At 37.1% G+C, this 20,589-nt stretch overlaps 1 protein-coding gene across 1 annotated transcript in view; it reads left to right on the top strand.

Moving 5' to 3' along the window:
• The window catches only part of B3GLCT (beta 3-glucosyltransferase), a 60,879-nt gene extending 40,608 nt beyond the window's left edge, over positions 1-20,271 (top strand). The window contains exons 9-15 of the mRNA XM_084306380.1: positions 3,941-4,072; positions 4,884-4,953; positions 9,318-9,431; positions 11,341-11,440; positions 13,014-13,133; positions 15,417-15,561; positions 18,697-20,271. Of these exons, the coding sequence (XP_084162506.1) occupies positions 3,941-4,072; positions 4,884-4,953; positions 9,318-9,431; positions 11,341-11,440; positions 13,014-13,133; positions 15,417-15,561; positions 18,697-18,864 (849 nt within the window). The 3' untranslated portion in view covers positions 18,865-20,271. The remainder of the gene's footprint in view (positions 1-3,940; positions 4,073-4,883; positions 4,954-9,317; positions 9,432-11,340; positions 11,441-13,013; positions 13,134-15,416; positions 15,562-18,696) is intronic.
• Positions 20,272-20,589: the final 318 nt, after the last annotated feature.

The following is a 20,589-nucleotide window of genomic DNA, read 5'->3' on the forward strand; positions in this document are numbered from 1 at the left end:
ACTACACGCTGTTAATCTCGGTTCTGTAACTTACCTCAAAGTCATTTGGATATTCACAATATTCTAGTCTACCTCAGCACTGACAAAGCCTCTAAACATAGTAGTGTCATCAGAATAAATCATTAGCAGATTTTTCTTTTGTGTGCCACACGCTGATAAATGAAAAGCAATTGATCACTTGTCTGGAAAAATTATTTCTCTCTCCTTATTCGGTTAGCAATTCTTTGCATATGTTTCATTTCAAATTTATTGCCATTGATAACCTGCTTCAGCTCTGTGGTTATTTCTTCTGCACAGTCTCACAGCTCCCTGGAGACAGATCCATTCCTCCTCATTTATTTTATAAATCACTGTCTTCTTAAATCATTTCTATCTTCCTACAGCCTTCTTGTGTGAATCAAGATTGACAACACATGAAAGGATATAATCTGTGGTCTTTAATGATTGCACGTAATGTTTAAGTTTATGAAGGATGATAAATATTTTAAGAAATGTTTTAGTTTGACAGAGTCCTAATAACGCGCTCCTCTAGTCCTTGGTGTTTTACTGTGCTCTGTATCAGCTTTTTTTAACCTTCTTTTTTCCCAAATTCTTACTTATATCCATAACATTTATCTCTCTTCCCATCTGGAACACCTATCTTTAAATACAGTCATGCTGTTGTTCATTTTTAGATGTTTTTTTAGACTTCTTGTAACTGCATGGTATAGCATATGTCCTGCTACTCTATACTGGAAGTGAACAATATATATATGTATATATATATATATTTATAGTATATCTAACATTAGATTTAAACTAGGATTGAGGCTATCTTTCATCTTTTATTGTATATCTATTTCCATTATTTTGAGGACAGTGTCATCCTGTTCTATAACCAAAAGGGCAGTCTATCCTCACCCCTGCAATAGAACAGTTTGACACTAGTCTAAGGATTTTTTTTTATTCAAGATTCATTATTTAGTGGGAAATCAAAGCACATCACAAACCTTCATAAGTAATTAATGTTAACTTAGAGTTCTTAAATGTTATTTGTGCAGCACAAGCATTGCTTTTTTTTGTTGTTGTTGTTCATGTGGTAAACATTCATTCTGACCAGCTGAATTTTGAGCTAATACAATCTTAAAATGCACTGGAGGCTATGAAGTTACCTAGTCTCCCAGCTGCGGGACAGGGTCAAGAACCACTTGTTACGACTGTAACACGACAAAGCAAGGCAAAGAGAAAACCTTGGAGATCTGATAAGGAACAGGCAAGAAGGATACAGAAGTACATGTATGTATGTGTTACATGTTCCATACTTCTCCATATTCCTCCTTTATTCCAACCACTATTAATGGTATTAGGCTGAACTGCCACTCATGCTTCTCCATTTTCTTCTATACAGAGAGGCCCTTCTCTTTAGTACTTTGTTGAACTCCCTCTTAATGCTAAGATCATATGTGTTTCCAAAATATTGCTAAAACAGCAAAGAAACAGACCCCTTAACAAAGGTGAGGCTTAAAGAAATCAGAATTTACAAACTACAGAACTCATCGTTGTGTATGGAGAACCTGCAGCTTAATTACAGTGCCTTAACTCTAGTCACTGCCATCAGAGCACTGGTGGCAACTGTGTTTGCACTCACAGCTGTCGTTTGTATCCCATCAAGTACAAATTACAATGCAGTAATTTAAACTCTTTTCAGTGCAATTAAACTAAAGACTTCACTGTGCAGTTGAAGTGGTCTGAGTGCATCTGTATATGACAGCCCACTTTCAACCAGCAACTTCTTAAAAACTCCTCAGTTAATTGCTTTAGTGTGTGGCTGTACACTAGGTGCTTGCTGTCTAAAAACTTTCAAATCTCTAAGCTTAAGTTTCAAGAAAGTGGTTCTGTTCTCAAACCTGCCTCCAGTCCTAGCAGCGCCTGTAACAAACAGGCACTTCCCCTTTATTCCCCCTAAGTTCCAGAAGTGGCTGTGTGTAGCTAACTGGATTTTTCTGAGGATGCTGAGATTCTTCAACAAGTCAGCAATGTGCCCTTGCCACTATGAGAGCTAGCAGTGTTTTTGACTGCATTAGGCAAAATACTGCCAGCAGCTAAAGGGAAATGATGCTTCCACTCTACTCAGCATTGATGGAGCTGCACCTGGAGTCCAGTTTGGGATCTCCCCTGTACAAGAGGAAAATGGACGGACATGGGGCCACAAAGATAATGCAGGGGCTGGACAAAGTGACCACCAGAGGTGCCTGCCAGCCTCACGCCTCTGTGATTCTGTGACTTGGTCTGTTGATAGGGCTGAGATTAGAAGTCTCTAACGTAGGATGACCTGGGCATGTCCAGACCACACTTAATGTTCTTGGTTTGAACTGAGTTCTTCTCAAACACTGGAGAGAAGAAAATATTTTGATCTCTTAAAAACAGATTAATGGTGAATTATCCCTAAAAGAGGATCTGTATTCTGGCCCCTGCATAACCTGAGGGGATTTAAAACTAATGGTTAATACTTTCCAAGCAGGCATAAAATAGTGAGGAGGAGACTCAATTTCACTTCCTTTGGTGTGTGCTGGGTCTAGTCCCATATTCCAGTGAAGCACACACTTGTTTTTCATGCAAGGGTCTCTGGGAACATTTGAAAACCCAAGATTGATTTTCTTTGCGTGGAAGAGACCTGTGTGGTAGAGTCAGGCTCCTCCTTGCTACACTGTGTTGGTTCCATGACTCTACATTTTTGCACACTAACTCCGTTTCATGAGGTAGCATGGAGAGTCAATCCCAGAATATCCCTGGTTTGTTGGCATAGCAACATTTTCAAAAGTCAAAACTGTAATTTCTGATAGTTAGGCAGAAGCAACCTGGGGATTCCTGCATCTTGAGTCTATGCTCAAAGAGCTCTTGTACAAAGTGGAAGATGCTTTCACATCTTTGAGCTGTCCTTGAGAGAGATTAAGCATTCAAAATGTATGTCAGTGCAGCAGGGAAGCTCTGAATGCATATACTTAATGAGATGCTCTTTTCTGCCTTTTAGATTTTGAGAAACTTCACTTTGTTCTAGCAAATTTTTGAACAATTTTAGATGAACTGGAGTTAATCTTTTAACTGGTCTGAGGAAGGCACCCAGCATAGAATTTTTCTGCGTGAATATTTAGTCTGGCATTATAAGCAGTGTAAAAGGTTTGCAATACAAATTTTGGGCCAGTCTGAGTGTTCTTGACGTTTAATAAAATACGTATGGAAGTATTCATTTAATTTGTAATAAAATGAATAACATAAACTCAAGGGGTATTTTCTTTGTCAGCTTCAGGCATCACTGATTTGCCTCTTCTTTTTTTTTCCTGTAAATTTTTGCTGGCTTTTTTGGTTGTTGTTCCATTTAAAATAGACAAGGATCTACTATAGTTTAGAACATCTACATTTTCTTTCAGTGTATTTTACAACTTCTCAATGTCATCGCTGATTTCAAATTTTAAATTTTAAATTTAATTTCAAATTGTTACTAGGGAATGTGTCTCTTTTGAAAAGCTGAAAACTTCTACATAGGAAGTAGCCCTACCTATTCCAAATTATCAAAATAATTTCCCAAAAGCAACAAAATAAGAGCTTTTGTTTAATTTGAATGACGGTGCAAATATTCACTCCACCTCTTCTTACAAAAGTTAGAGATCAGTTATTTTGACATGCTTGAATATATTAAACTATTTTAATCCTTTAAAGCTTGAGTATGTATAGAATTTGTTATAGCAAAAAAAAAAACAAACTAAAAAAATAGATGTTGGCTCTAGAAATGTAAGCAAGAGGTAAAGTATCCAGCGAGTAAATCAATAAAGTCACATCCTCTCTGGCATCTAATATTTTCCATTTTCTTTGTTAAGCTTAACTTGTAATGTGGCTTCTTTCTAAGCCCTGAGAATGTTTATCCAATTTTTCTTACTGATATAAGTGCTTTCTGTTTTCATAGATTGCCCTGTATATTTGGCAGAAAGGGGATGGACCCCATCTTACACCAGTGCCTGAATTCTGCACAGATGACGTGAACTCGTATAAGGTTGATGAGTGTGCTACAACATTCAGTAATTTTCTGCCACTTTGTGTAAGTCCCAAACTTTAAATACCACTTGCTTAGTTAAGGTAAAACTCTTACTAAAATGCATAATATTTTACTTCAAAAAATCTCAAACCTTGAGACACTCAAGTACAGATACTTTTTTTTTTTTTTTTTTTTTTTCACAGATGGAAATATAAAACTTGTTTAGGATAAAGATAAAATATAATACGGTATTTGGTACATTAATGTACAATTCATCTCTTCTACCTCTAGGAGAATATATTTATGGTGTAATGCATTAACTGTTGCTAGAGGTTCCATAAGTGTTCCATGATTCCAAGACAGCAAAATTCTAGGTGCCGAAAAGGAAAACAAAGGTGGTTAATATTTTTTTTTGTCTTTTGTAGAGTTGAGGAAATCAAGATTACGCACCTGTAGATTTTAAGCTTCTTTTTATGAGCATCATATAGTTCAGCATTTCTCATAGTGATTATGTTAATTTCAAATAAGTTTAAAAGAACTTTTTTTTTTTTTTTCAGACAAATCATTCTTAGTGCAACAAATTTCACCACTCACTTTCTTTTCCTAATGATAGATGTTTTGTTCATGTTAGAATACTACATCAACAGAAAAAGTATTTCAATAATGCTATTCTAGGAATTTTAAATCGTTAATGATCTTTTTTCAAGAGACAAAAAATTCAGTTCTACTATATTACTAATATGCTATTGTACTTGATATGCTGTACAATGAAAAGGTATCTTCTGTTTTATTTTATTTATGGATATACATATCGTATAAAATGGTAAAGGCAGAGCCTGCAATTACAAAATTCATTTTTGTTCTGTCCAAATAGAAAGAGCCAGTGAAAAAGGAAGATGTCTTTGTTGCTGTAAAAACATGTCGGAAATTTCATGGAGACAGAAGTAAGTTGTTGGTTAGTCAAGGTAGTAGGTCTGTACAATGTAGTTCATGAAATTAATATATAAAAACAAGCTGATACATGCTGTCCATGTTGCTCTGAGGACTAAATATTTGCAAAATTCACTGGGAAGCATGAAGGCTTCAGAAGTCTCACTGAATTATTCTTTAGGTAGATTTTTTTTTCTATTCAGAGTTCTTCAGGAAGGCTGCAAAATGTTCAAGACAAAATTACAGTAGTTTGGTGTTTCATAGAAATTGGTTGACAATATTAAAATCGAATACATGTATTACAAATATGCGTAATTATATTGATGTTACTTGGTGCTATTGTGATATTAATACTGCTGCTTTTTATATCCTTCAGTGAGTTCCCCTGCTAGTTGGATCAGTTCTGTTCTTTGTGCTAGCAATGACACTTGTGCAACTCAATGGTGACTGCTTCAGAAATTTGAGTAAGATGAAAGCTCTCTCCACTTGCTCTTTTATTGGACTGGAGAGCAGGATAAAAGGAAGATTGAGTGGCTTATGCTGTCATATTGCTTCCACCTGTTGTCACCCTAAGCAATTGGTTGTGCACAGGTGTTTTATAATGCTTGGAATGGGAAATTTCATCTCTTGTAGAAATCTATCAGCTGTAATACTTTGTTGAAGCCATGGTCCAGATCAAGAATCTCTCAAGTGTGCAACACTAGTATTTCATCTGGAAGTTGTGGTGTTCTACAAGTAATGATAGTCACCATGAAAACATGACCATGAACCACGATTACCATGGTTAAAAAAAAAAACAAAAAACAAAAAACAAAAAAAAAAAAAAAAAAAAAAAAAAAAACACACAAAGCAAACAACGTAGCACAGTACAAACAAATCTGTACAGTGGATATTAAATTCTGTCTCAGACACCAGGAAAATACAGACACAGAGACACCCAGCTTCAGCTAATACACAGTAAGGCTTAGCTAAGTTGAGGCAGATACAGTGTATACAAAACTTGGAAGGAAAAATTACAAATTAACAGTAAACATTCTACCTGCTTGATGCCACTTACCAGTCCGTTCTATTTTACTTTTATATTCTTTGTGAATAAAGAAATTCAGGATTTATTATTTATCATTAATTTATGGATTTATGTGAATTCTGTATGTCCTTGAATACTCCAGGCATGTAGTAGTGTCAGCATACTTTGTTCATAAGCTTAAAGTGATTATTATTGGGGGAAAAAATGAAGGGCTAGTATTTGTACCAAATTTTGTGTGGTGTTTGCCACACCTATTGTTAGAGGACAGCATGAAGATAAAAGCTCTTTTCTTAACTAAGTCCCCATAGACTGATGCATCTAAAACTGTAGGTTCTATCACTTCTAAATTTAGATTATTTGCCAGGTGCTTTTCTTTCCTTTGAAGATATTTTAATAACTTTGTTGTTACCACACTTGATGAATGCCTCTTCCCGCTGTTTTGTGATAGTCATTTGGATATTTTTAGCAAATAGCTTTTGACAAAACAAAATTGACTGTCCTGTAACTGGAGTTCACTGAAGAGTTCTCCTTTCTGGATCCATGTTTAATTTCTTGAACCAAATTAAAACAAACAAAAACCTTCTCAAAAAGGAACATATGACTTCAAAAAGGTAGCATAAATAAATATCCTTCAAGAAACACCTGTTGAAGACTGAGGAAAATTCTTGAACTTTCCTCACAGTTTCCAGTGTTATGCAATAGAGGATAATCTTACTCAAGATTTTGAATGATTAATGGATGCCAGCTTCAGAGAGCTCCTTTTACCTGGTAAGTCATTTTTTTTTATTGTATACAAAAATCTGCATAAGTGCAACAGTAAGGCTTGGAGTTTGATGTACAAAAGTATCTCAATTTAAGTATTTACTTCAGATATAACTCTCCTTCATACTGTATATGGTAATATAAGAAGATTTTAAGACTTCAAACATACATCAGGATTCTAGAAATTGCACAATTAACAAAATTAAGAGTTAAGAGCTAACCTTCTGTAAGTATCTCTGCAGTGTGGTATTAAAAGTTCCTTGTGATCACTAGTATTAATACATATTGATAAATATTTGCATCAGTGGTTGGTCAGAAATTTTCAAACAGCTGCACTTTCTTTGGAAAACATGTTAGAAATTGGAAATTTTTGTGGGGTTTAATTTACGATAGTCATATGTCTGTGACACTTCCATCAAAACAAGCAAGGAAAAAAGTTGCTTTAGCTAGCAACTCCCTTATTAGACCATTTAACTAAGGTGACATTCAGGTCCCCACTTCAGTGAACTGTTTTTTCATCTATACAAAGAAAAAAGGGGACTCCACCAAAGAAGGTGAGAGGCTTAGTTCTTAATAGCAAATAGTTGTGTATGTTAAAGCACTGTACTGAGGTTTAGGTCCTTGTTTGTAGAAGAGTGGGGAAAAAAAAACCTTTAAAGGTGTGCCTCCACCAGGTGAATGGTGGAAGAGTTTTGTGTATCTGAGACGTTTCTGGTTTGGAGCCTTAGTTTCCAAAAGTTTTCTGGTTTTGTTCTTCTGAGGAACGTTTTTGAAGTGGACCACTTCTACAAAATAAGAAAATCATTTTCTCTACTTGTTTTTTTTAATTCTAGTTGAAATAAGTAAGTTTACATGGTATTCTCTGCCAATTAGTGCATGATTATGCAGTGTTATATGATCTAAAATTAGTATTTAGTACACTAAATAGTACTACCAGTTAGTACTACTGTTTAGGAGGTAAAGTTAATATAGTGTGAAATTCCTGACTTTGTAATTCAGAACTTCACCATAATGTTATATGAACATTTTTTGTACATAATTTCCTTAAGTTTTTAATGCAAAAATTGTGAGAAGTTTTAAGTGCCTAAAACTTCTAAAAACAACATTTTCTATTGTGCATTTCTACAGAAGTGGAATTGCATTTTTTTTTTTTGCACATTCTGCAGCCTTTTCTATTAGTGGATTGAGTTCTTACTATCTATCCTAACAGTCCCCTTTTAGTTCATTTTAATCTTATCGAACTGACCGTTGGTCAATCAATAATTAACCGTACAATTAATCCTTATATGATCAGAATAGAGGGAAGCAAGCAAGTAGGTAGGCAGCAAACATTCAGGTGAAGGATGGTTCCAGAAAGGGGCTGAAATGAGTTACTCACAAGCATCATGGTTAAATAGTGGCAAAGGGAATTTATATAAATATTTCCTTGTAGTAGGAAAGTAGTTTTTCTAGTGTAGAAAATTACTTACATTATACATAGGTAAAATGCTTGGGATTTAGGGCTTTGGTGACCAATTAAATAACTAGCAACTCCTAATGAGACTTAACGGAACATAGAGCAGGCAGACAATGAGTGGAGAAGCACGATGTTTCAGAGTAGTTGCTCATCTAAGTCCTGACCTCTTAATTTTTAAAATGGAAGAAAAATCATTGATATTAATCTGATCACTTTCTTCTAAACATCCTACAGGTGTTCCTACCATGCTGTGTTGTTTTTGTTTTAATGTGTGTTAATCATAATTCATTCACTTCAGGATATAGAGCAGAATAGTTCCAGCTGGAAGGGACATACAAAGATCATCAAGTCCCACTGTCAGACTGCTTTGGGGCTGACAATAACTTAAACATTTATAGCATCATTACTAGAATTGTGTGTGATGCATTTTAAATGTTTAAGTCAAATGGCAGACTCTTAAGGAAAGGGTTGTGCTTGTCGACAATGTTAAACAGTCCTTTGAATAAAGTCTGCGGGGGATAAAAATTGGTTGTGTATTTATAAATGTTCTTTTGTGAGCGCGCCTCCACAGATGGGTGCTTTTGAGCATTAGCATGGTGTTGCTGTCAAATATTAGGTATATAGTGTTTCAAAAGATGCATTTGGTCTGCTTATGCTTCAGAGTATTTTCTATGCTGTACAGTTGGATATGCTGTTTTTATAATGTGACAGTTTCAATACTGGAAGAATGATTGGTCTCTAATAGTCTTCTTGCTGATGTATGCTATAAAGTCTAACATGGCAAGTGTAAAAGTAACGAATTCCATAGTTGGGTTTGCACAAATGTAAACATCACCCTTTTCAATGTAATATGAATGCAACTATAGTTATATTCTTAAAGGAAATTCATTATGGTGTAAATAAAACTGTCCTGGCTAGCTGACATAAAAATGTAAAAATGTTTCCCTAAATATTGTAGGAAGGAAAAAAGAATGAATGCTTACAACCTTGATGCTGTACGGGAAATATTATTTTCTGGAAATTGTTGTACTGGAAATATTATTTACAGTGTGAAGGAATATGTCAGTTAACGAGGACATCAGCATTTTAATCTAGCAGTTACTTATGTTTCAATGTCAACAACTGTTTTGCAGTACCAGTCGTAAAGCAGACTTGGGAAAGAGAAGCTGCACTTATTGAATACTACAGTGATTACGCAGACAGCTCCATTCCTACTATAGATTTAGGCGTACCTAATACTGAAAGAGGTGAGCTGGTGGCTGTTCTTCTCACTTTTGCAGGAGTGATTGTGTAAAGATGAAATGCTTCAGGATGATATGCATATTTCATTGGAGGATATGCGGAGGATGACATCTAGAAATTGTGTTTTTCTATAGCACATTCCTGCAGCTAGAACTAAAAGAATGCTTTTGTCACACAGAAAATGGATGGAGAGCAAAGTTCACCCAACTAGATAGAATATTGTATTATTTTTTTTTGAGTGGAAACCTGCTGTGAGTATGAAAGGAGGGTGTGCTGACATACTCCAAGAAACAAAAAACGGTGTAATTACCCTGGGCTCACTTTAGATTTATGACCAAAGGCCTCAGACAGTGCCAACTGGTTTCTGAACATAAATTACTTCCCATATGGTATTCAAGTATTGTATGCTTGTGTCTAGTATGCCTCAATTTGGATTCAAAAGCTAAACATTAATATTGGAAGATTTTTTTAATGATAAATGATGTGATTTTAAAGTAATTTGCTTTGAATGGGAAAAAAAAGGCTGTGGATGTGATGGCTCCAATGAATTTATTCATTTTAGGGTTTAATGTTCTATTGTTGTTAGGCTTGCGGTGTCCGCTACGGGCTATTACCTTCTCAATTAGAGGTGTCCAAGCTGTGGCCCGCCAGCTTTATCTGACCCACTAATTCAGTTGTTCTGATCTCTGGATTATTTCCAGCTGTCCTTTTTTCCATGCAGCTTATCAAAGGCAGACAGAGGATAGTAATTAAAATAAATTATGTTTGTGGTTTCACAAAATCAGCAGAGCTAAGGCTTATTTTATTTCTGAAGCAGAGAGTTAGTGCATTTGTTCAAAATATTCTCACTGGATGTAGCTTCAAATATAGTGTTCCATCCTTATCTTTTAAGTGGAGGAATTTACTGGGACCTGAGTTGCTGGTTACAAGTACAGTAGGTTGGTGGATAGGGGAAGAGTAACTGACATCGTCTACCTGGACTTGTGCAAAGCATTTGACGCTATCCCAATGATAAGCTTGTCTCTAAATTTGAGAGACATAGATTTGACGGATGGACCACTCTGTGGGTAAGGAACTGTCTGGGTGGTTGCACTCAGAGAGTTGTGGTCAGTGGCTCAATGTCCAGGTGGAGATTAGTGATGAGTGGTGTTCCTCAGGGAGCTGAGTACTGGGACCAGCACTGCTTAACTGTCAGTGATGTGGGCAGTGGGATCAAGTGCATCCTCAGCATGTTTGCTGATAACACCAAGCTGCGTGGTGCAGTCAACATGCTGCAGGGAAGGGATGCCATCCAGAGGGACCCTGATGGGCTCAAGACGTGGGCCTGTGCAAACCTTTGGGCAACCTGGTCTGGTGGGAGGTGTTCCTGCCCATGGCAGGGGGCGTGGAACTAAGTGGTCTTTAAGGTCCCTTCCAACCCAAACCATTCTACGATTCTGTGAAATACTTATGTACAAGCAATGGACCAGATGCATCATGAAATACTATGAAAATATTTTGGAGTACTTTGCAGAAGATATTTTTGTCATAATCTCCTCCTTTTACATTTTCAGAAATTAAGAATAGTAGTTTGCCCCAAACTGTCCAACAGTTCAATAGGATAGCTCAAATATAGTTTATTTTCTTTTTTTTTCCTTTTTTTTTTTTTTTTTATAATCAAAGAACTTTCATACTTCAGCATCCTTCATAGGTATGGTCCTGCACTGAAAGAAATGATTGTGTTGGAACTATTTGTAGAAATGCCATTCAGCGTAATGAAGGATATAAATTAAACTTGCATCTCAAATATTTTGCCTGTCATTTCCAAAATGTTTTGCATAGTGCTGTAAAATATTATTATAAATCATAAATAATTGTTTATTACAAAATCTCATCATATTTAAATAATATTTTCTGTTACTCCTCTTCCTTTAGGTCACTGTGGGAAAACTTTTGCCATTTTGGAAAGGTTTTTGAATCATAGCTCTCCCAGAACTCCTTGGTTAGTCATAGTGGATGATGACACACTGATAAGGTATATGTTACAGTATTTCAGGAATCACCACTGTTCATGATGATAGCAGTTTTAGCAGTATTCATCTCTTCTTCTGTATTTAAGATACACAACTATATTTTTAGTTATGTAACTTTGCATTCCTTCAAGGAAGAAAATTGTCCTGGTTCCTTAACTGATATTAAAAACAATATAGTCTTCTAACTTGATAAAAACTATGCACATAGAGTTACTATGTAATCCTATAGCCTAAAAATTTGAAGGTTGCACAGCGTGATCCTTTAGTATAGGCATGTATGAGCTGATCGGTTTTCTTCATTTGCTAATACACTTTTTCCCTTGTGTTGCTCGCACAACTGAGCCAGGAGAAAGATTTTGTAGTCGCTTGTCACAGCCATCTCAAACGATATTCAGAGACTTGCCTTTGTTAGTAAATTGGATCACATTTGCATGAAAACCAATGCTGCAGTATAAGAAAAATAAAGCACAGTAATCAACCATCAGGAGCACATAGTCATGAACATGAGAATATGTGGTTCAAGATAATACTTTACATCAAATGTCCTGGTTTCAGTTAGAACAGAATTAATTTTCTTCCTAGTAGCTGGTGGAATGCTGTGTTTTGGCTTAGGATGAGAAGAGTGCTGATAACACCCCGATGTTTTAATTGTTGCAGAGCAGTGCTTATACCAAGCCAAGGACATCTCAGCCTTTTGCTCTGTCCTGCCAACAGGCAGGCTGGGGGTGCAGTAAGAGCTGGGAGGGGACAGACCCAGGACAGGTGACCCAAACTAGCCAAAGGGGTATTCCATACCATCTGACGTCATGCTAAACAATATATAGGGGTGGCTAGCCGGGGGGAGGGGGCCGGACTGCTCGGGGTTAGGCTGGGCATCGGTCAGCGGGTGGTGAGCAATTGCATTGTGCATCACTTGTTTGTACATATTATTATTACTTTCCTATTATCACCATTGTAACATTATTATTATTATTGTTATTATTATTTTGTTATTATTATTTTCCTGTCTTATTAAACTGTCTTTATCTCAACTCACGGGCTTCACTTTCCATTTCTCTCCCCCGTCCCAGAGAGGGAGGGGGGAGGGTGAGCGAACGGCTGCGTGGTGTTTAGCTGCTGGCCGGGTTAAACCACGACAATCAAATTATGCCAGAAGAAGAATTTGGAAGAAACTGTAAATGTAGATAAAGCAGTATTTATATAATTTAAGCTAGCTTTTTTTCTTTAAATTCCTGAGCCAAAGTGATAATATGCAAAGTTCTTACCATTGTTTGGAAAAAATAACATTGTATGTTTTCTGATATCTGACTGTTTTGCTGAGAAACGTGGTCTACTTCAGAAAGATATTTCTAGGCTAACTGATCCATCATTTGAGCAAATCAAACAATCATTTCTCAGTAAATAGTCCATCATAAATTCCTGTTAAAGTTGGTATCTCTGTTTCTGTAGAATTTCTGGATTTCTCCTATAATTTTTGTGCTGTTTACTAGAATACTACTTAGGCTAGCAATGTCTTTGTCAAAATAAATATCTATATGGTTTAATTTTTCTTTTCAATGGATTTTCCTCTTACAGTATATTCAGGCTCCGAAAATTGCTCAGCTGCTATGACCCAAATGAAGCAGTATTTCTTGGAGAGCGTTATGGTTACGGCTTGGGAACAGGAGGATATAGTTACATCACTGGAGGAGGAGGGTAATGTATTTAAATTCCGGCTGAGAACTCCATCAGTTCCTAGTTTGAATGCACGTTTTGAATTACAATACAAATCAGTTGCAACAGAAACAGTGATGTTGCTCAGTACAGCTACAATGCAGTGATGCTCCAAGACCTAAATATCACAACTAGTCAGAAGCTGTGCAGCCCAGTAGGAACAGGTTTGTAGAGCAAAGCAGTTGGTGCTGAGCACCATGCATGTTTAAGAGGGTTCATTTGAGCTTGAGCATTCCTGTGAACAGTTACCAGTTATCAGCACCACATGTTCTCCTGAAGCAGATCATACAGCTCAGTTTCATTTGATTGAATTTATTCTGTACACTCAGACCATCTCACAATCTGATTCAAAGTGTTGTGAGCAGAGACAATTGGGATACTTGCCTAAAAAAATACACTCCTGAACTGAACTGTGGTGGAGTTTGCAGAAGAACCTAAAGAAGCACACGTAGTGATGATACAAAGTGCTGCAATGCAAACATTCTTTCCTGTTTCCTTTTTTTTTTCCTGTGTCCAAGCATGGTTAAAAATGATGATGATTCTGTTTCTGTTTTTGAACTTTATGCAATGATTTATGGAGAGGTAGCTAAGCAAGGAACTTGATATTTATATCCCGGAGAACAGTTTCTCATAGAAAGAGAACATTGTGGGTTGATCTCACGCATGAGAGAGATGGGCTGCTGAGATTGTATATAGAATTTGGTTTAAATTAACGTGTGCGTGATCATTTGGTTTGGCTCCGGCTACAATGAGAATCATCTTACGATTCTCATCTGTCCGTCTGAGCCTAAAGCAAGTAGTGTGGACATCCAAATAGCCTTAGCGTTGTTCTCTGTGAAAAGTAACGACTATAATAGCTTGCCAGTTTTCTTCTCCATCCGTGAGTAAATAAAGATCCGCTGACTCACCTTCTCGTTGTTTTTGCATAGTTGCAGAACGTCTTGCTCAAGCAGGGTTTATGCTAGAGTTGAGAAAAAGACCTTGCTGTTTGTTAGTTACCAGTCCTGTACCTCCGTATCTTTAGTCTTTATGTCTTAGTTTCTGTTCTGTCATCTAGATGTAGAAGTTTGGGGATTATTTCTATTCTTGGGTTTGAGCAGATGAAGGCACAGATCACGTGTCTTGCTCCATACTCCAATTTTGAGGTTTGTCTAAAGTGAAGAATTCTATATAAATGAAAGGACATGATCCAGATAATCAGCTAGCAAGTATCTTCCCCAGATGTGGGCAATTTACACCACACCTTTTGCATAGCAACACGTCACAAGTCCTGATTCTTTTTTTTCAAGGCTTTAGCTGACTTTTCCTCCTCTGATCTGAATACTGAAATATGACTTCCTATTGTGCTCACCAGTTTTTGTCTTTCTGTGATACAAGCAGTTGATCTGTCTTCAAAGTTGCAATGCTAATGTTAATTTTTTTTACAACTCCAGTCTGGCAATATTCTCAGATCAGGCTTTTTGCCTTAGCCTCAGTATTTCTACAAGTTTTGCCATGTCCCTGTATCAAGCAAAGGATTGTCATGTTGTGAACAAACTCATGAAGCTGTGTAGCAATTTTGGAGTGTGAATCTAATTAGTGGAATTTGTAGAAGCTGGAGCACCATGTATTGAACTGTGTTGATGTTGTCACTTCAGAAAAGACAGCTAGGGAATGCTAGACAAGAGCATATTCCCTCAGCTGTTGAATTTAAGACATCATCATGTTTCTGGTCTACTGGAGGCTTATTTTAGTGCTAATGATCTAACAGCTGTGGGGCTCTTGTTGGTATTTAGATGAGCAAGAGAGGGTGAGCAGAAAAGCCTTGTAAATAGCTTCAAGGAACATTTTTCACTTACAAAGAGAACTCTGTACAGCAGAGGATTCAAGGAATGACAGTTCAGGTTTCAAATTCTTTTCCTTTTAATGGTTACATGAGAAGTAACTAGACGATATATTTGACTAAGACAGAAGAGAAAGTTCTGGCAAAATGTAAGGGTAATTAGCTAGCCACCGTTTTTACTGCTGATAAGTAACTGTTGGAGTAACAGCATAATTCATTTTCTTTATGTGAAGTAATTCTCTTTCAGACAATGCCTCTTGCATTACTTGTCAGTACTGACTTTTCAAATTTGGAAATTTCTGATAAGCTGCACCAGAGGGCTACTTGTTGTCTTTCAATTTTATAATATGTATGATTAATATTTATAATTAATATTTAATTATTTACAGTTGTTTGGCTTCTCTAGTACTTACTGTGTAATACTCTTTTGTTTTTTAACTCAGGATGGTTTTCAGCAGAACAGCCGTTCAGAAACTACTTGCTAGTAAATGCCGGTGTTACAGCATGGACGCTCCTGACGATATGGTTCTTGGGATGTGCTTCAGTGGCTTAGGAATCCCTATAACACATAGCCCACTCTTCCATCAGGTCAGAGAGTTATTTATACTAGTGTTTATAATACATTTTGTTCTTTTAAGTATACACATAAAATGTGACTCATAAATATTACACATCAGTCTGCTTTGTAATAACTATAACCAAGATGCTATTGCTGTAGCTTACTTCTCTCCAGAACATCTCCTCCCACGGGATGCCGTCCTTCCCAAACTGAGCCTGCGGGGGCTGCCCACAGGCTGCAGCTCTTCAAGCACTGCTCCCACATGGCTCTGTACCACGAGGTCCATCCCACAGGAGCAAACTGCTCCAGCACGGGTCCCTCACGGGTGGGCGGCAGCTCCCCCCAGACCCCCTGCTCCTGCGTGGGCTCCTCTCCACGGGCTGCAGCTCCGGCCCGGGGCCTGCTCCTGCGGGGGCTCTCCATGGGCCGCAGCCTCCTCCAGGCCACATCCACCTGCTCCACCGGGGGCTCCTCCACCCATGGGGGGGCTGCAGCGTGGAGATCTGCTCCATGTGGGACCCATGGGCTGCAGGGGGACAGCCTGCTCCACCAGGGGCCTATCCACAGGTCTCAGGGGAACTGCTGCTGCCTGCCTGGAGCACCTCCTGCCCTCCTGCTGCACTCACCTGGGGGCTGCAGGGCTGCTTCTCTCTCATTTCTCACTCCTCTCTCCCAGCTGCTGTTGTGCAGATTTTCTCTTCCTTCAGTCTGTTCTCCCAGAGGCACAACCAGCATTGCTCCCTGACTTGGCTCTGGCCAGCAGCTGGAGCTGGCTCTTAACTTAACATGGGGCAGCTCCTCACTCCTGCAGCCCCCCACTACCGAACCCTTGCTTACTATGTAAACCCAATACATCTCTGTATGCAATACTTCTAGTGGTTCAGAATTTAGTATTCTGAAACATCTTATTACTTAGTGTATATGAATATAACATTAAAGTGTTCCTGTAACTGTTGTTTTTATGGAGGGTTCTGAAGAATCATACAAATACCTTTTGATAAATTGGCCTATGGTAGCACAAGTGAAAAAGGTCACAAAACATAATTTTCTTTTGAGCGTATTCTCCAGTCTGGGAGAAGAGGATCAGAATAGATTTAAATCGTCTTTCTGTTTTCCAGAATTTTTCATAATCTAACTGTGACATCATAGTGGAAAACATGATGCATCGAGTCCCAGAGAGATTTGTTGCATCGTGAACCAAATAAACACTTTGCCTTCCTCCCATGGTAGTAAAGAGAAGAAGCGCTTGTGATTTTTCCAAACAGTGCAGAACTTTTTTAAAAATTAGCATTTAAATCAGTGAAATGTTGGATGTTTTTCAGAAGTTAATCTAGTTTAAAAACTGGGAAGATCTGTGTAGCTGAAAATAAACTGAAATTAGGATAATAGCCTGCTTGAAAAATTAGTAAATTACCAAGTAATTCAAAGCAGCTGTCAGGGAGGGAGGAAGAAGTTTGCTAATTAAATTATCAGCTTTTCCTGTATTGAGATTTTCTTTCTGATTACATTTACTATTTAGGGAATTGGGATGACTGAGAACACACTATTCAGAATTCTTTGTGCATATAAAAAAAAAAATCATATTGATTTTTCTTTCCTGGTTTATCATCACTTCTTTCAGTATAAGTATGAAAGAAAAGTAATGCATCTTCATCAACAGAATTACTGAATAATTTGCTTGTAGAGGCTGGGGGGTGTTTGTTGTTGTTGTTGTTGTTTTTTAAATGAGAGTTGGAAAGACTAGAACTCATTTTACAGATTAGTAGGAGTGGCACTTACACAACCACACAAAGCACTTCTTTGTAATCCTTAATAGCATACATTTGATACAGAATCACTTTGAAAGTGGAATCCTAGCAGTTAGATTTTCCACATAGAAAATTACAGTTGAATTGTAATACATCTTTACTGTCACTTATAACAAATTCTAATTTAGCATACCTTAAACAAAAGTTAAGCCTGAGGGGAAAAACTACTGAATAAAATTAGAGTGTGCTCATTCTCTGAATTTCACTATTATTCAACAAATATTTTTAAAACCAAGAAACCAAAATTGGATTTTTTGTAAACCAGAAAGTTATTTTTGGGCTCCCTCTTGATTGCACCAAATTATTTTATTTTAATTCTTTAAATAAATAGTCTGTGGTTTAAACATAAGAGGAAAAAAAACACAGCTCAGATTTCTTAATGTCAAATTTCCTTGCCTGGTTTTATGAGTGGCTGTACATGAAAGAGCATGACGAATGCAGCATGTAGAATTCATTATTGTGACCATAAGTAGGTGAAATGTACAGTATTAAATTAGTTACGAGCTTCACCATCAACTCATTGATTCAATTTTATTTTACTTCTAAAAAAAAAAAAAAAAGAATGCATCTTCTATTAAATCATTTTAAAAATGTTGAAACAAAGTGCTCTCTGAGTAAGTTTTTGCATGCCTTTCTTGCGTTTCTCTATACAAAATTTTTATTTACAACAGGAAAAAAAAATAGTTTACAGAGACCTCTACAGATTGGGCTTGTTTGCATAGTGATGCATTTACCTGCCATTAAATTGTCAGAGAAAATAAAACATGCTTGGCACAATAGGAAGTCAGCTGCATTATGTGCATTTGTGGTAATTCTGTCTCTTCTGATGTGATGTGATCAAGAAAAATGATGCAGTTTCCTGGCACCACAATATCACCTGCGTTTGGTGATCCTTTGCCATCGTAAAACTTCATACATTTCAGCTGCTATATTTAGGATCCTACAGTCCCACTGGCAGTGCTGACATCTCTCAGTAAGAGGAGGAACGAAGAGAACATTGCGTAAAATCATTTTCTCATTGTTGAATCCAAACTGAATGTTTAAACAGATGTGATGCAAACAATACTGCTTGCTGCTTGTGTTCATAGATAGCAGCCATTTCATTTCAAGAAACAGGGCAGGGTTATTGTCAGTGTACTTCATACCATGATGACTGCAGCATGAGTTTAAGATCTAAGCTAATGCCTGTAATTTAACAGGATGATGTAAAATAACCTTTGTTGTCACCCTATATAGTTTGTCAAAGCCATGTTGCTTTGCTATAAAACAGAGGCCATCGAGTGGTGATCCTTTCTGATTCCAAAATTATCCTTCAGAACTGATTACTGGTGCTTTTGGTTTGTTCTTCCTTCCTAGGCACGGCCAATGGACTACCCAAAAGACTACCTTTCTCACCAGATTCCAATATCGTTTCACAAGCATTGGAATATTGATCCAGTGAAGGTATATTTTACGTGGCTGGCACCAAACGCAGAAGAGGTACTTAACGGAAAGAAAGTTGGTTACAACAGGGAGGATTTATAAGCAGCAGATGAATGTACTGCAGATGAGAGGCTGACACTACTGTGATTTTTGTGCTGTTCTTACATTGATCATCTGTTCGTAATATAGATGTTGTTGTTTTGTTCCTGGTCGTTACATTCCTTCAGAGTGATGGAAGAAGGGATGTAATTGACATTTGGATTCTTTTGTTAGTTTGGTTTCTCTTTAAAATGTTTTAGGGCTTTATATACCAATGAACTTGCCACACATTTAAAATGTCTCCTACAACTTTATCTGTGTTCTGTTTTGGACTTGGAGTCAGCATCGATTCACATTTCCTTTCTTTGTTCTTGCAAAAACTGAAGTTCTTTATTTGGGAGCCTAACACCGAACATCTGTTAAACATGTATTGACCTTTGTGTCTGCTTGACCTGCAGAAACAGTTCTCTGAACCGTTCTAGAACAGGTTCCTGATAAATGAGAGAGGAGACATGAATTTGTTTCTGTGACCAGGAGCTGGGTCATGTGAAGGCCATGTTCCTTGATACTCACTTCAAACAGAAATATTGTAGCTCCCTTGGATAGGTGGACCAAGCGTGAACTACTGTTTTACCTTTAAGTTGATCAGTATTTCTGAGGAATGTCGTGTTCAAAATACGTGATAAGGTTAAGACTGGGATTTCTGAAGTGGCCACGGGAGGTCACTGTGGCTCCTTCAGAAACCTAAATCGCTGTGTATCTATTTGGCAAGTATAAATCTGATTTAAGGATTTCCGATGAACTAACACTTCAGTATTTCTGACGTGTGCATTTCAGTAGTCCGTGGATGCCAGCTTTAAAAAGTTTGTAGGATTTCTAATTTATATCACCAAGATAAGTAATTTTATGCTTAAAACATGTAAAAAGTGATTCATATTTAAATGTTCTTGATTTTTTTTTTTCTTTGAGCAATTCAGTTTTGTAAAAATGTTTGTACAAAAACTGGCATTGGTATGTTATGAACTAATTTTTATACTGTAAAACTGTTACTTCAAGAGAACAGAATATGGCACTTGTATGCTGTTATTTAACTTCGCTTGCTATATCGTAACCAAATACAGGGTCTTAAAGCCATACTGCTGAAGTCATTTGTGGGTTTGTTCCTGGGTTTATTTTATTTTTGGTAGGTTAGAAACTGATTCCATTCAGAGTAATGCAATACTTGCTCTTACGCCTAAACAGGGGAGCCACTGATTCCTGTTTCAGTAATTACTGAAGTTGTATAAACACTTGTTTGTGAATGTAGCTTGTGGAATTAGAAGCGTTTTAATAGCAAGCACATATTCATAATAGATTCAAGTACTGATTAAATAGGAGCAATCAATGTTTTTGGTTTTTTTTTTCCTTCCCACTATCAGTGCCTTAAACAGTAGACATTTTACTGATACCAGGAGTATGCTGTCTGGTACCACGGATGTATCGTTAATTATGTTTACTGTTTAGAACTGTGAGAGCTGAATAAAAGCATTCTTGTTAAACCTTTTGTGCCTTCTTCCTTTTTGCAGCGAGAGTACGGAATTCTTTAAGCACCTGCATCGTAATTTTATCAGCTGAATAACATTTGATGGTCAGTTGTACTAAAAGAGTGTTTAAAGATTTTTGTTTGATTTCATATTCAGTTCTTAGATATTTCGCCAGATGAGGTTAATTTTCAAGTCTCTGTTGTGCAAATGAGAAATGTTTTTGCAGTGGACTCTTCATGTGATTGAGAATCTTAAAGCTATCACG

Source organism: Netta rufina (genome assembly GCF_964035555.1).
Source record: "Netta rufina genome assembly, chromosome: 1".
Lineage (NCBI taxonomy): Eukaryota > Metazoa > Chordata > Aves > Anseriformes > Anatidae > Netta > Netta rufina.